The sequence below is a fragment of the Apostichopus japonicus genome, chromosome 15 (assembly GCF_037975245.1).
Source record: "Apostichopus japonicus isolate 1M-3 chromosome 15, ASM3797524v1, whole genome shotgun sequence".
In the NCBI taxonomy this organism is placed as follows: Eukaryota; Metazoa; Echinodermata; class Holothuroidea; order Aspidochirotida; family Stichopodidae; genus Apostichopus; species Apostichopus japonicus.
In genome coordinates this window covers 17,069,823-17,084,683 of record NC_092575.1, presented here as the reverse complement: position 1 = coordinate 17,084,683, position 14,861 = coordinate 17,069,823, and the positions used below count along the sequence as shown (strand labels likewise).

The 14,861-nt window shown below is 38.0% G+C and overlaps 1 protein-coding gene across 1 annotated transcript; it reads right to left on the bottom strand.

The window, feature by feature from the left end:
* Positions 1–7,730: 7,730 nt before the first annotated feature.
* Positions 7,731–13,522, bottom strand: LOC139981143 (uncharacterized). The gene is made up of 4 exons (XM_071993334.1): positions 13,366–13,522; positions 11,257–12,282; positions 10,566–10,639; positions 7,731–9,122 (listed from the first exon to the last, which is right to left on the bottom strand). Exons 2-4 carry the CDS (start codon positions 12,171–12,173, stop codon positions 8,917–8,919), a joined length of 1,197 nt encoding a protein of 398 aa, XP_071849435.1. The 5' UTR covers positions 12,174–12,282; positions 13,366–13,522; the 3' UTR covers positions 7,731–8,916.
* Positions 13,523–14,861: the final 1,339 nt, after the last annotated feature.

Sequence of the window (14,861 nt, the reverse complement as noted above, 5' to 3'; positions counted from 1 at the left end):
ATATGATGAGACATCTGTTTTGTTTTGTCTGATTAATGTTATCAGCATAATCGATTCACTTCTAATTATAAGAATTGCATTAACAATTTGGCAGTTGTTTTGAGAAAAATCTAGTCTAACAATTTAAACACTATTGTTAACCTGCAAAAACAGATATGGTAATGTTACGGAATTTGAATTAATCTATTATCCTTTCTTTGTATTGGATGTAACTGTGACTATTTCTAGGCCAGTGGCACTGTACTGAATCTATTGATCTGAAGCAAACAACAGATAAAGATATCTTGGTCCAAAGAACAAATGTCGCTTATTTGTTTTAGTATCACATATGTAATAGCACAATATCTTTACAACTACCTACTCCATCATTAGTATGACTCTAAAGTAGGGTGTTTATAACACGAAAGACATTCATCGTTTATTTAGCACATACATGAGATAAGGAGGTTAGTAATAATTGTTAGATAAGGGTGTGTTTGTACTTTGGAATCCATCAGATGACAATTTTACAATACAACAACAGCTGTTCAAAGGCGCTAACATAGCTGAAAGATCATACGACATCGTCACCTGGCTCATTTGCATTCATATTTTATTAGTTTAGTTTAGTTTAGTAGAAAAAAAGGATCAGGAGGGAAACTTAAGTCCCCATCAAGGACCCTATAGGAGAGAGAAAAAACTGAAGACACAAACACTCAGACCCGATTACAATGCTTAAAGTGCTTGTCCAAAGCATTCTTAAGCCCATTGACACTACTTGCAACTACAACTTTCTCAGGCAAACATTCCACTCATTCACAACCCTATTAGAAAAAAGTTATGCTGAATATTAATCCTACTATGCGATTTTTGTAGTTTAAGACAATGACCTCTAGTACGACTACTGTTAGCAAACAAGAAAAAGTCGGTAAAGGATAAATTGTCAAAACCATACACAATCTTGAAAACCTGGATCAAGTCCCCACGTAACCTCCTAAGCTCCAGTGTGGTGAGGTTTAACAGTCTATAACCGCCTATAATAAGGAACCCTCTTTATGGAACTAATCATCCTAGTAGCCCTCCTCTGGACCTTTTCAAGTACTTCCTTATCCTTAGCAAAGTAAGGGTTCCAAGCCTGCACAGCATACTCCAGATGAGGCCTAACCAACTGCTTATAAAGCCTAACTACGATGTCCTCTTTCAGAAAACTGAAGTTCCTCTTGATCATACCTAAAACCCTATTAACTCTTTTGGCAGCTTCAAGACAATGTTTAGAAGGTTGCAGAGATGAGTCAATGTAGATACCTAGGTCTCTTTCAACAGAGACTTCCTGTAACTCTACACCATTAAGATTGTATGTAAACTTTTGGTTACTACTACCAATGTGCATTACCTTACATTTAACAATATTAAAAAGCATTTGCCACCCCTGAGACCAGGAAAAAATCTTATCCAAATCTGCTTGAAATTTCTCAGAATCGCTTTTGGAAGAGACCTCAGACTACAATTTGGTGTCATCAGCAAACTTCTTAGCTTTACACAAAATATCTCCGTCGATGTCATTTATATAGGCAACAAACAACAAGGGACCTAATACAGACCCTTGTGGAATCCCACTAGTAACGTTCTGCCAAGAAGAAGCACAGCCTTTAATTACCACCCTCTGTTCCCTATTACCAAGCCAATTCCCGATCCAAGACAGTAAATTCCTAGGACACCCATGCTCTTCAGCCTAAGTGAAAGACGCTGGTGGGGAACTTTATCAAAGGCCTTCTGGAAATCCAGGAACACAACATCTACAGACCTCTGCCTATTTAGTGAACTTGTTACATCTTCCATAAACTCAAGGATATTAGTGAGACAAGACCTTTATTGACAAAAGCAATGCTGAGACTCTCTGATCAAAGACTGACTGCTGAAGTGACAGACCATAGACCTTTTAACAATAGACTCCATGACCTTACAAACTACACTAGTGAGACTAACGGGCCTATAATTACAGGGCTTAGACTTATCACCCTTCTTGAAAATTGGGGTAATATTAGCACATCTCCAGTCCCTAGGAACATAACCTTCATCCATAAATTTACTAAAAACCAACGAGAGTGGAACGCAGAAATGGTGTGCAAAAGTCTTCAACAAATACGGATGGATTGCATCCGGTCCAGAAGCTTTAGAGACATTTAGACGAAGCAGCTCCTTTAAGACAACCTCATCCGAAAATAAGACCGTATCCAGTTTAGGCCTATCACTGCCCCCTGAAAATCTGGAACACTACTTGTATCTTCCCTTGTGAAAACCGACACAAAATAGTTGTTCAAAAGATCTGCAAGTTCCTGACTATCAGTAACTATATTATCAGCCTGTGGTGCCCTAAGAGAAACAATTGCATCTTTAACTTTCTGCTTTGACCTGACATAAGAAAAGAAGGCCTTTGGGTTATCCTTAATTTTTAGGGCAATGCTTTTTTCGAAATTCAATTTTGCACCAGAGACTAAGCATTCTACCTTCAGCTGGTGAATTTTAAACTTGGCCAAAAGAGATTCAGATTTAGTCCTCCTAAACAACTTCCACATTCTACGTTTTTGCCTAATTGCACATCTAACTTTCTTATTCATCCAGTGAGGCATACTGCTTTTACGACGACGATTGTTCCACGGAACATGATTTTCAATAATAACCTTTAATTTATCAGCAAAACAAATCCAAGACTGAGAAGCACTCATATCTCTAAACAAATTAATCCAATCTGTACCCTTTAGTAAAGTATCAATTGCCTCTGTATCTGATCTCGAAAAATCTTAAGTAGTGGAAAACTTATTATCTTAAGTAGTGGAAAATAAGAACAGTGTTGTTTATCCCATATTTCTCTGGACTCCTCAATATGTTCCTTTACTCTCCCTCTCCATATTACACTTGGTCCCTCAATTGCTCCTTAGTCCTCTCTATCTTTAGGCTTGTTTTAACATCGAAATGCTTTAAATGGACTATATCCCCATAGACCTTTTTTTTGTAAATTAAAAAATGTCGCTAAAAAATATGGAAATAAAAACCAAAAGAAAGAAAAGTTTCCAATCCTAGTGGCACAATGACGTCACAGACTTACAAAATGACGTCCCACAGACATATAAGTGTCTTCTATTTGGAACACATATTTATTTTAGGTGTTGTTCATCACATAAATCCCTCTATCATTCAAGCAACCTAATATAATCAGTCGACAGAGAAAGAAAAAAGTTAGTCTTCTTTTGCTTTGAAAATGTCTTCGTGTAACTTACTGTAAGGCTTATAGCTATGGACATTTTTCTGAAAACGACAATCGTTCAATCGAATCAGGAAAGGAATCGTCAGTCGATCATTAACTTTTGACGTTAGCAGAAATTACACTCTCGTGAAAGGTAACGTTCTTAATTCTGCCGAACGGACGTAGGAGGTATAGCTTTGTCATTTCTACACCGTAAGTGAAATCAATCGGGTCCCGGGTTAGTGTAATCCGTAATTGCCTTATTTTACTCTCAACCAGCTAATCAGAGACAGAAAATTAAATTAAATGTGGCATGAACCATGGAAAGCATTTTTCGGCTTCAAGTGCTGACATACCTGTGTGTCGTTTCAGGTAAGCTTTTTGTCCTTTATTTTTCCTATTGCAAATTACAGCACATATATTCTTATTCAGTTCGTTCTCGTTACACATTATTTCAGTGTCAGTGTCAAACAAAATTAAAAAAATTCAACCTCAACGGCGTGCCATAGTAGTATTATGTCGTCATCTTTCTTCTTTTTTTTTAACCCGGCTGTGTACTTATAAACGTTCAACAGGAATATTTAATGGGTGTTTAACACTGATCTGTTAGTGTACAGATCAATGGTGTTTATCATAATACTCACGTGACCGTTGAAGACAGTTTATTCTTAATTAAGTAATTGTAATTAAAAGTGCATTTAACTGTTTTTTCTACACCAAATGGTGAATGTTAATTGACTGTATAATGGTATTTTTACGTCCATAATCAGGCGCGTATCCAGGGGGGCGTTGGGGGCGCGCGCCCCCCGGGTAAGGAAAAGAGGATAGAAAAAAAGAGAAGAAAAAAGGGGAAAGAGGGGGAAAAAAGAAAAGGAGGAGAGGAAGGAAGGGAAAAGAAAAAGAAGAAAGAGAGAAAAAGGAGAAAAAGAGGGAGTAGAAGATAAACGCCAAGACCTCGGGAAGAGAAAGAGGAACAGTCATAATTACAGCGCTGATCCCTATTATATACACAGGGTAGCCAGTGACAGATCGAGGATTACGGAGGGGACGTGCGCCTCACCCTGCCCCTTACACCGACAACTCCATTTTTGACGTTCCATTTTCTCTCTCACTAATGTATCTATATATATACTATATATGGTCTACCATAACGTGTGTGTGTGTATGGACGCCTTAAACAATTGTACAATTGTGCTATGGAACCAACTGTGGCTGGTCTTGAACTCGACCGAGTCGTCGGGGAACATGACGCATTTCGGGAAGGGGGCGACCGCCCCCCCCCCCAAGCAAATTTACTTTATGATATCGCTAGTAATTTCAAAATAGACAATGATAAGATGCAACTTACAAATCCTGGGAAGTTTCATTTCCAGCGATCTGGAAGGCATTTTCGGCCAAAATTTCTTGTACGCTTCACGCCAACTCATGGTGGCGCTACGCTTAGATAGTTTGCCTACAGGCTTCGCCCTCCCTTGGCAAATTACTCGCTACACGCCTGTTCGAATTTGTAAGGCAAAGAGCAGATATCACATCATATCAGTGAGCATGAAAATGCATGTTCCAGGATGAACAGCCTCAAAACTGTCTATGTGTGTAGTCAAAGGCGTAGGAGCCCAATTGGATTTGGGGGCTGTAACGACTTGCCCGAAAAATATAACCACAATTTTTCGCGCGCTTCGCGCGCGTTCAACATGTTAATGTCAATATCATATAAGCAAGCATCGGTCATTACATCGCATGGCATCGTGTGCCGTACGGTCCGTGAAAGTTGCGCAGTATACCGCCGGATGCTAATGTAAACAACGAAAAAAAAAAGCATGGAGGTCCAATTATGTCAAAACTCTCTTTTACATTAGTAATGGCGAATTCGTCGGCCAAGTGTAGAACTACCAAGGAGATCATTTTTAAACTATTCATTTCCTTAAGCTACATCATTGCTATTTATTTTTATTTTTCAGTAGGTGCCCGAAAAATTCCCAGCATATTGCCCGAATTTTCAGGGGGGGAATATTGGTTGGGGGGGGGGGGGCTGCAGCCCCCGCCTCCTACGCCTATGTGTGTAGTGTTCGGTTTCGAAATATCTGATATCGGAAATATCTGCTATTTTTCATTTCCTTCAACGAAGTTTTATAAAAGCCGTTATAAGAGGTTTTAATATTTGTACACCAATAAATTAACTGAAAATTTCATGACCAACATTCTTCATCATACTTCCCTCTACTAGTGCAATTTTGACCTGTCTGTTAGGGGTTGAAGGAGGTTTTTCTATATTGGTTTTCCATAGATGAATTTTTTGCAACATTATGAACTGTTTTGAAGTGATTTTATTCACGAGAAATGTGAATTTTCAAATTCTCAACAAATAATGGGCTTATAACCTTGAAAAGTGGGGTTTTCGGATATTGTGGGCCGTGACGTAGAATCACTTACAAAAGCAATGAATGATCCACAGGACATACAATGAGGTTGAACATGATGTGTGACTGGTGACAATCTTCAAAAAGGTTTTGGATGCAAACAAAAACTATTGGGAAATACTTGGTTCTCAGGCAAAAGTGTACATCTGGTTGCTCATTTTCAAGCCCGAGAAGTGCCATTTCCGGTGATCTGGGGGGTATCAAAACCAGAAATTTTCTTGTACGCTCCGCGCCAACTGATGGTGGCGCTCCGCTTAGATAGTAATTCGCGCCCCCCGGGTTAGAAAATCCTGGATACGCCCCTGATAATGGGGACAAACTAACACGAATGACAGCGAATGACAGAATGACAATTGACTTTGTACAGGGTTAATTATCATTTGCGAATGACAGCGAATGACAACGAAGGACAGTGTTGAGTGGAGATAAAATTATTAACGGAGTGGAGTAAATGTGGTTATTGGTTTTCTGCGCAAATATGATTACGTGGTTGCAGGGTTTTGGTGTAATTTACGGATAGAAACCACAGGGAAAGTTTTTGTGTGAGAATGCGCTTGAGTGCTGTGCTTTTTACCTCTGTAGATTTATATAGAAAGATAACTGAAGCCGTTTCAAGATTATAGTATTGTTAGTTTCTAACAATTAATATCGGAAAAATGACGTTAAATTTACTTTTTAAAATCAAACTTACAATTTCGCTTACTATACGGTGCGTTTTTATCTTGTCCGTACTTTACTAGATCTAGATACCCACGAAGTCTGAACTGTGATATCCGGTTGAAGCAAATGTCTGTGCTGTCATTACTGTCATTCGTTTTAGTCAACGCAATTTTTTAGTGTGTACAACATATTGTCATTCGTTATGTGTAACGCAATTGTCATTCGCTTTAGTAACACCCCCATAATGTCCTGATTATTTTACAGACCGGGTAGGGAATGTACATTAACGATGAGTGCACATGCTATACATCGTTGTCCTGTTATCTTAACTATAAAACACTGCTATATATTGTGTAAACGGCGTTCCACAGTACTATTTCGTCAAACTTTCACCTTTAATAAAATAAAAGGCATGTCGTATTGCTAAATACATGCAGTCAGTTACAAGTCCTTTTATCCGCCTTTCGTGCATTTTGTTTTCCATACCAGCAAGTTACTTTACTTCAATTTTCTTTCCTTTTATAGGTCGCTAGCCTCGATTAACGTTATCTTTTCTAGTGTCTTGAATATATGTACGTACGTAATATGTGTTTGTAAATGTAATTATATGCATACATGTATTTGTAAATGTAATCATATGCAAAATGTGTAAGCAAATATACGAAAAAATGAATAACTAACTAAATGAATGAATGAATGATCTTTTACGTGAATCCATATCGATAGTTCTGCACACACACACACACACATACACACACATCACAAACGAACTCAATAGCAAAACCCAGTAATCGCCAGTGTCCATAGTTCACATGATACACATTTTATCTATATCTGTCGAGAGATGTTTGACTTTACATTTCCGCTTCCTTCACTCCATGTATTATCCACTACTACTTCATGTTATTTGTTATTTGTAAACGTTTAAATGCATGTTGTAAAAAACAAATAAATGAAATGAAATTTCACCGCGCAACACAAACCATTCGGAATCATCATTTTCATTACTGGTTGGCATAATTATCTCAGTTTGGCTTTCCGTTTCAGTAGTTTAAGTTATTTAACAACTTTGGTTTATTTATTTACTGTTTTGTGAACATTTTCTTTGCATATTTTGGTGTTAGAATCGCTTTCATTGCTGGTACACGTCATCTCCCCTTTCGTCGGGACACTCAGTGTTCGTTATTTACAATTATTACGTGGGGGAGGCTCTTGAGGAATAGATGGCGGCATTTCGATATATTTATATTGAGAGAATGCACGGCGCATTCATATGTACATAGGCTTTGATACATATATACAAACATCACCTGCATCTAACATTTTCTTTCTTGATCTGCACATATCGATATGATATTTGCCTAAAGTAATCTGGTAAGATTTCATATATATTTTTTTTTTAACTACAAATTAAGATACAACATGTTCGGTACAATTTCTCTCTATTTTATTGATCATATTTTCACTGAGGTATTTACAATTTTACATATATTTCACAGTATACAATGACACTTGAGTAGCAAAGTTCAACTGAGCTATGAGCAGAAAATGTTAATTTGACAACACATGCCATCCTGGCATTTACAGTGGGATAAAAAATCACGTCACACCCCCCTCATTTCAAGTTAAGCATAATTTGAAATTAGAATGAATTACTCTTGCTTCGCATATTTCCCCAGGACCCCCAGCTGACCCCTGGTCCCAGAGCAATAATCCCCTGAACCACTCCTCTTCACCCTGTCTCCTGGCTTGGGTGTTTAACATACTATTGTGCGATGCCATACCATTCTTTCAAAAAGTTTGATAATATTGATGTGTTGGCAATGAATAAAACTAAGCTGGTTAATATTAGTTCTGGATAGGATGGTATTTCATGTACTGCCACAGACCTGCCCTCTTAAACAGCAAGTGTTTTACTCAATATTTTCGGGTTAAAGTAGATCACAATCATGCCATCAAGACTTAGCTAACTTCAGTTTACCTGCTGTTTACATTTTATGTTTTTGCTCCATGAAAAGTTTCTCAGTAGCACACGATGATGTGTTTTCAGTAAATGAAAGCTCTTGACTAATGAGAACCGTTCTCAACTGTAGTTCCACTACTTGAAAATCCAAGAAAAGACCCGAGATATTACATCACTTTTACTGATAACTAACAGCCCTCACTAATCCGAACCTCCCCACTGACATTGCACTGGATTTTTACAGAACCATGCGACCTCTACTAATCCGTAGCTCCTGTGCTTCTAGACTATAGATTCTCAATTTCAACCTTTCTCTATTCACTGACTGATACAGAAACTGAAATGTTCATATGACCCCCAAAAAGCAAAGTGAATATTTCTAAACCCTTAGCCACACTATGGTTGACCCCAATTCTTTGGTGATCACCCTTGCCCCTCACATAAAAAAATATCAAAAAAACATTCATGGACCGGCTATGGGACCACAGGACCCGGTCAGAGAAATATGGTTCTTGACGCCAATGTCAAAAATCCATCATGACTAAATGGTCTGTTGCACCTGTCAGGAAATCCACATGTATCAACGTATTTAAAAGTGGTCTAAATCCCTTGTAGTATGGCAGACGTCCTGTCAAAAGAGTCTGTCGTTAATTTCACTGATGCAAGTCCCTCCGTATGTAAAATTTGCCGAGGGGTCGTTGAGGGGTCACCTCCAGGTCAGACTGGAGAGGTGGCAGGGCGTCGTCGCCAGTCTTTTCCATCTCTTCGTTGATCTTGCTAAATCTCCTGATGTCATTGAGTACTTTGTCCATCTTAGCCACTCTCTTCTTGGCACTGCCACTCCCTTTTGGTTCAAATCCTTCATGTTGGAAAAAAAAAAGGAAAAACAAAACGCAAAAAAAAATGAGAAACAATTAAAGACAATTTTAATAAAGACATTAATTTACACTGCAGAGGCATAATCAAGACAGAAAGATGTTCTTAAAATGTCTAAAAGTAGTTTAGTTTCACAGAATGTATTTATAATAGATACATTGTTATGGTTACCTCAAAGAGACATGTTTGAACGCAGAAAACATCAGGTGTTTTGCTCCATTCTTGCCAGAAACGTTAAACATTATTTGACATCATTTAGCTTGCTGTATGCTACACATCTTGTAAAGACTGGCTGACCAGTGAATTTGAACGTAATCAGTGTGATCCAACTACATTTTTATTTTAAAAAAAATTTCTCACAAAATTTGTGATAAATCAGCTGACTGCATTTCATACTTATATGGATACTACTGTGCACAACATTGCAACTTTTCCGAAAAAAATACTCCCTGAATTTGTGTGTTCTTTCATATCAATACTATGTTATTATACTAAGTTGCAATCAATGTGTGATTGTGCTAATAACTTCTTGAGAGCACATTTGAATTTGAGTTGCATGTACAAACTGAGCTTTACAGCTCTTCAAAAGGGCGTTTTAAGGCAAAATGTTTTGTCTTGATATTAGTTATAGTAAAAAATAATAATGAAATAACAAAAAATTTTGTGCTAGTAATGTGGACTCTTAACTGTTTTTCATCCTATTTATAAATATGTACTTTCCTGTATTTATACTGGATTTTTAATAAACTTGACACTTTTCTCCTCAGTGCAGGTCCAAATGAAAATCTTTATCCAATGGCTATATCAGTTCTGATAACTAAACTATAACATACATTCTGAACAATAGAGCACCCTTGAATGACATTCAACACCATTTCACTATGCACCAATTGTAATGCATTGTTAACAAGTTATCCAAAGCCATAAAAGACTTAATGTTTTCCAACAGTGTTTTTGTGTTACATCTGAGAAACTTATCTAGTGGCTCTGTATGTAAGCCTAAGACATCCAGCCACTTCTATAATTGGTGAACCTTTGTATGTTAGACTAAGTCATCCAGCCACTTCTATAATTGGTGAGACTCAAATATTGAAAGACTCATTTTCGCCACAATTAATAGTGGTATTTGAAACCACTAATAATATGTGGTGCTGTGTAACAACATATCAAACTTAATGTTCTGCCTAATTCACCCTTTACAGATATTCTGACAGTTTCGTAAACTGATGGTACAGCTATATATTGCAAATCATCTGTTCAGCAACTGTTTTTGACACAAATTTAAAAATGTGTAGGCAACAATACCTTCATGTACCAAGCAGTACCAGTAGATTTAACTAATGGAAGCACCGAGTAAGACAACTTCATGAAAATGAAACTCTTTTCCCCCCCTCCCCAACCCCCCTCCCCCCAAACGTATTCTTACCTGGTATTCGTCTTGGAGTTACTTTATTCTCAATCACTGCATCCATGTCAAAATCAAAGGTAGGATCCTCCTCACTAAAAAGGAAAAAAATATATATAAGCAACAAAATAGCCTTGAAAATGATATTAAAATGAAGAATCTTTTACCGCTATCATCCATTCCTCATGAAAAATGTTACACAAAAGCAAAGGGTAAGAGAATATTTTGTATTCTGATTTACAACTAAGTTGAATTTGCTACTCTCTTGTAGTAATTCAACTGTTAAAGGCAAACACACAGGCTTGAAAATCATTATCTGTAAATTTTTTCAACCAAAATTCACACCAGGAATGTTACAAAGATTGACTGATACAGATATCTCCCAAATAAAGCAAGACTTTTCTTTAGCAGTTTTGCAGGAGTTATTCTTCTTTCACAAAGATCTCTGCCAAGGAAACTGAAGATGATGGCTTGGTTTATTTCCTCTTTTTATATTACTTCCTGCTAAGGAGAAACTAAAAATGATTGGAACCAGTCTGAACCACGTACATCTCTTAGACAAAGTGTTATCCAATCGTGTGTGAACATAACATGATTAGGTCAGAGAAAACAATATTACCACCCGATTAAGAGATGCAGAGTTTTCTTCTTGGTTGTCTGTTTCATTATATGATGAAAGACATTACTGTAAATACATAATTTGAATACTTACACTGGTTGATCAACTTTCTCCTCTTGATCATTTGGAACAACTTCCTCTACATCCATCTTCTCTCCATCTTCATCCGGAGTCCTCCTTCCCAAACACGTCCACTCCAAGTCCAAGATGTTACTCTCGTCTAGCTTCTGATAAAGTTCTATGATTACGTGAGGAGGGGGTTCCGAGAAGTAGTTTTCTTCGTCATCGGATGGAGGTAAGTCAAAATCATCCGACTTCCAAGCTTCATCGATTGCATCCTCCTCTTTGCTTTCTGGAATTTCATCTTTGTTATCCACAACCTCATTCTCCTCTTTGCAATCTACACCGGAGGGAATGACATCTGTTTTAAGAGGCAGATCGACATCCATTTGATCCTCACTTTTGATGACTGGATCCGCTATTTCTGGATCATGCTTCTCTTCCTCTGTTCTCGGAGGAACGGGTTCTTCCTTTGACTCATTTTCAGACTGTAACCTCTCCACATTTTGGGTTTGTTCTTTGTGCTCGTCTAGCTTTAACTCTGTAACAGCTTTACTAACTCCTTCCTCAATTGTTTTGTCCGTTGATTTCTCAACGTGTGTGTCACGCATATCACTTTCTCCCTCCAGATTTGTAGCAGTAACATCTTTAATACTCTCTGTAGTGTTTGTAACTGGATGGATAATTTGTTGGCTCGCAGCGTTTGCTCTTAGCTCTGTGCCATCGCTTAAATTGGGTCTTATTTCGTTCTGCGGCTGCACATTATGAGTTAACTCTGTTTTTGTATCTGGACTTTGATCAACTGTTTGATCAGTTAGGGACTGTTTTGAATTACTCGTCTCATCAGTTAACTTTGTTACAACTTCATTCTTTACAATTTTAACATTCTCATGATTGGTTTCCATAGGACTGACCTTGTTGGGACTTCCTGGTGTGGTAGTTTCATCCATTTCTGTGCTCTCTTTTGAATAACTCAAAAGTCTTGGCAATTGAAGAACTTTTGTGCTGTCAAAATTTCTTAGATCTGAAGCAACTCACATTACAGACATGATGGAAATCCTGTAAAATAATATAAACTGCTGTTATTTATCGTAATTTGTCTTTCAAAAATATCATAAAAACGGGTCACACTAATTAGCGTCAACAGGCCGATTTCACGACAACTCAAGACAACTCAAGACAACAAGTTTAAAATACCATCAAAAACAATTGATGTTATCAGAGTATATCTGGAAACACGTTTAAAACTGACTGGAACCAGCGTGCATACATATTTTTCACGGGAAAAAATGTTTTTTTCGTAAAAATCGCCAACTTTTTCCTAACGTTGAATTGGACGACGTGATGCTATTGCGCTTGCGCAATGATATTGGACAAAAACAACCTGTTCAGTAGTATTACTTGGTCATTTAGATTCTGTGCCAATGTTCTGAAATATTTTCTGGAAATTGCCAGTATTTCTTTTCCTATTTATATCTGTGCTACTGCTTTCTAATATTTGTACAAAGGGAAAACATTCCTTATTATAAATTATGTAAATTGTATAGATATTCACAAAGGATTGCGGAAAGTGCTGAAATGTCTAAAAAGCTAAATGTCCCCTTAACCTGTTCCCTCCTAAACTTCCATTTCAGATGCAACTCTCTCTTACATAGCTCATATCAATCCACTCAATGCCTTGACCAAGGCAGACAGAATTAAATTTGAGGTTAATCACATTTAGAAATGGGGATTTATGTATCACATTGTCTGTTGTAAATAGCCTGCTGTAGAGAAGGTCTAATGCATTTCATGCATATGGGAATGGTTGTATAAAATAGTGGATTGCGTAGCCTACGTATCCCTAGCCTAACTTACGCTGTATGCCTAGGATAGATCTTATGTTAGCTGTACCCGGGTACGGATTTATCTTCAACGATCCTCACCGATCCATAGGATAAAACTTAGCAAAATTACATAATTTCATGTTGTGATCGTCTAAAGGCCGGGTACACGACTATAGTCGCATCTACAACACTTATACCTATTGCACGATTTATTTCTTTCCCCCACATTTTCCAAATTGTAAGTTCGGTTTGGCCCAGGAAGTTTGTTCATTCTTTCCAGAGAATGAGTGAGGTTAAAAATCCAACAAATACTTACAGCATTTCGGAAACACTTTTATAACACTTTGCAATGGAACTACTGTACATTTGTTAAAAATGTATTAAATTTTCTCCTTTGTGGTCTTCATTCTTCTTTCCAGGGTTACCAGAAATCAGTACTGTCTTGACGCTAATTTCAAACCATAAAAATTATCCAAAACCCCATATGCCTTTGTCAGAAGTTGTCTTTTTATGGTCACAGTGACTGTGATGGTCCGATGGAACTGTGTGAGCCGACTCCTTGTCTGAAAGAAATATGTTCGCAGTCTACAATACACGGTGTAGGTCAGGTGTGGGAGAGGAAGAATGCATAGCGTAGGTGGGGTGGGTGGGGGGGGGGGGGGTGGAGGGTTTGGGGCGGCATAAGGTTGCGGTGAGGGAATCAAGCTAGTCACCGTTCTTCAGTACAGGTAGTCAGAGTAAATATGCTTGCATGAATCCGTGCGATCCAAGCAAATCTCGGCGGTAGAAGTGAAAATTAGAAATTGGCAAATCGGATAGCACTGAGTCGATCAGACAAACTTATTATTCCCCTCCCCCGTCCCCCCCCCCCCACATCCAACCACCCCTCCAAAGCTTTCTAAAGACAAGAAAAACAGCTAAGTTACACTCCTTTTATTTTCCACAGTTCCGAATAGATCATCTTTCGGAAATGAAATGCTACGAGAAAATTCTCCGTAAGTGCGACTGCGTTCGGAGGCTTTGCCCCACTTGTGAAAATCGGAGCATTCATAGGTAAAAACGTAATCGGATTTCCGACGCGGAGCGGGAAAGTGGAATCTATGCACGCCCGTACAAGCAAGGGGAGGGATGTACCAAGGGGTCTAGGGGCCAAGATGGATAGCCCCTTGAGAGATTTTTTTGTATAAGACAGCAATTTACAAGGACATTTATTTCATAAGAAACTTCAGGAGATAGCCTACTAGACCTACAAATACTTTCTTGAATTTGTTGATCGTGATCAAGCTTTTGGAGATCAAATTTTACAATCTCTTTATTAACACAATAAATATATAATGGGCAAAACATGTACGTACAAGGCTTTGTTTAGTTTGTTTTCTTCGATGGAAGTGTGTGGACAGGCCGACCGGGGGTTGGGGGGTGGAAAGGGATGGGATGCCCACCTCCCTTTTCAAGAAATCTTCGCATATTTAATGGGGTTTTGGTGCAAAATGATGCGATCTTTCGCAACTTACGAAGAACATTTTCAAGAAATTCCAAATACAGTCAGTAGACCTACAAACTTTTGCTTAAAGCTTTTGAAAACACCGTCGCTTATATTGATCAAATTTGACACATCTCATTATTTACACTACAAACATCATTATCTACATTTAACGGCGGAAAGGGCGATGGGGGGGGGGGGGATGGGAGGTGGTACACTCTTCTGTTCTACATTGTTAGATGATCCGTTAACTTAGCTATGTGTGTAAAAGTAAGTTGGCCTGACGTTTCGATCCTTTTTTTTTTTTTTAGCCTTTGAAGAAGATCCTG